The sequence below is a fragment of the Poecilia reticulata genome, linkage group LG4 (assembly GCF_000633615.1).
Source record: "Poecilia reticulata strain Guanapo linkage group LG4, Guppy_female_1.0+MT, whole genome shotgun sequence".
Taxonomy (NCBI): domain Eukaryota; kingdom Metazoa; phylum Chordata; class Actinopteri; order Cyprinodontiformes; family Poeciliidae; genus Poecilia; species Poecilia reticulata.
The window spans coordinates 2,642,694-2,644,113 of record NC_024334.1 but is presented as its reverse complement, the minus strand read 5'-3'; the positions used below and the strand labels follow the sequence as shown (position 1 = coordinate 2,644,113).

General features: G+C 34.7%; 1 protein-coding gene across 1 annotated transcript in view; it reads right to left on the bottom strand.

Annotated features, from left to right (window-relative positions):
- LOC103463230 (phosphatidylinositol 4,5-bisphosphate 3-kinase catalytic subunit alpha isoform) overlaps window positions 1-1,420 on the bottom strand; it is a 33,057-nt gene that overhangs the window by 4,125 nt on the left and 27,512 nt on the right. The window contains 2 exon segments of the mRNA XM_008406469.2: window positions 270-387; window positions 676-682. Of these exon segments, the coding sequence (XP_008404691.1) occupies window positions 270-387; window positions 676-682 (125 nt within the window).

Here is a 1,420-nt window from a genome sequence, read left to right as displayed (position 1 = left end):
TTTAAAATTATTTTTTACAGAATTTGAACTAGATACATTTAAAACTATGCACTTGAGAAGTTTTGGTTAGAATATACTGACAAAGGATTTTTTTTATCGATTGCTAAATTAGTAGACAATTATATCAATCGATTAATCGATTCAGTAACTTCACACATCCAGAGGAAAACAAGCTGCAGGAACATCAACAGGCAGAAAACGTTCCAGATATTTGCAAATGTTAAATGAAATGGWAGAACGGTGGATGTCTGCTWGCATGTGGGAGTTACCTGTCCGTCATCTTTGACCATGATGTTGCTGTTGTGCCTGTCTCCGATCCCCAGAATAAACGTGGCTACACAGTAGCCAGCACAGGACCTCGTAAACAGATCCACAGCCATGTCATACCTGCACAAATACAGAGAAATATCAGATTTTAGCACAATATTTCCTGGTACAATAATGCTAACAACAATAAAAATGATGATAAAAGACATTTACTACTGCTTTGTTAGGTAGCCGTTTGGTTATGACTGCGTAGCACAGCATTCATAGAACCAGAAACAAATACTTCTCTTAAAAAACATTTCCATTTGAGACCAGGCTCTTCATATKTCCACATTTTTACAGCAGTATGATTCTAAACTGCAAAAATTAATTACATTTAATCATATTTTCAAGTTTACTCATATCTACTGATGTCCTTGTGGAGCAAACAGCAAAGAAAATGATAACATTTTTGATGCCAGGTTTTTTCTAACATTAATTRAAATTTAACAAGATGGAAAATCAAAATTTCACAATTAATAAACAAAACGATAATGCCCACTCAAGAGGAACTACAGATTCTCAATTGCTAAGCAGATTTAAAACAACAAATAAATGCGAAACAGACATGAAAAAGTTATTCTGGGGGAATAAGACAGACGGTAATTATGTCTTTGTTAACGACAAATCGAAAGGACATGAAAATCGGCCGATTATGATCGGTGACCGATCGATCGGCACACCTCTACTAAAAATCTTTCTTTTTTTAAGCAACAGATATAAATGTACAGAATTAAAAATTTATTTGGTAACTGCACCAGTAGAGCAAACTGAAATACCCAAATGGCTTCATAAGCTTTGGTCAAACATGTAAAAACAACTTTAATTTGTTCAGTCAGTGCAATTAGGAGGATAGCAGCCGATGTTAAATAAGTAAACAAACTGAAACTAATGAAAACAGTAAGTGGACTGCAGTAAACCTTCTTTCAAATGGCTCAGACAGTGCAGTAAGAATAATATAGTAAAGCATAGAATCAGACTGAATACATCTCCCTTTATGGATCGGAAACCTCGTCACTGATTCCTGATCTAAATGTTTTTAAATATTGGGACTGATACAGATACGAACATCTGTGAGTCTCTAGTTAAAACCAGTGGAAAACTCACATCTCTC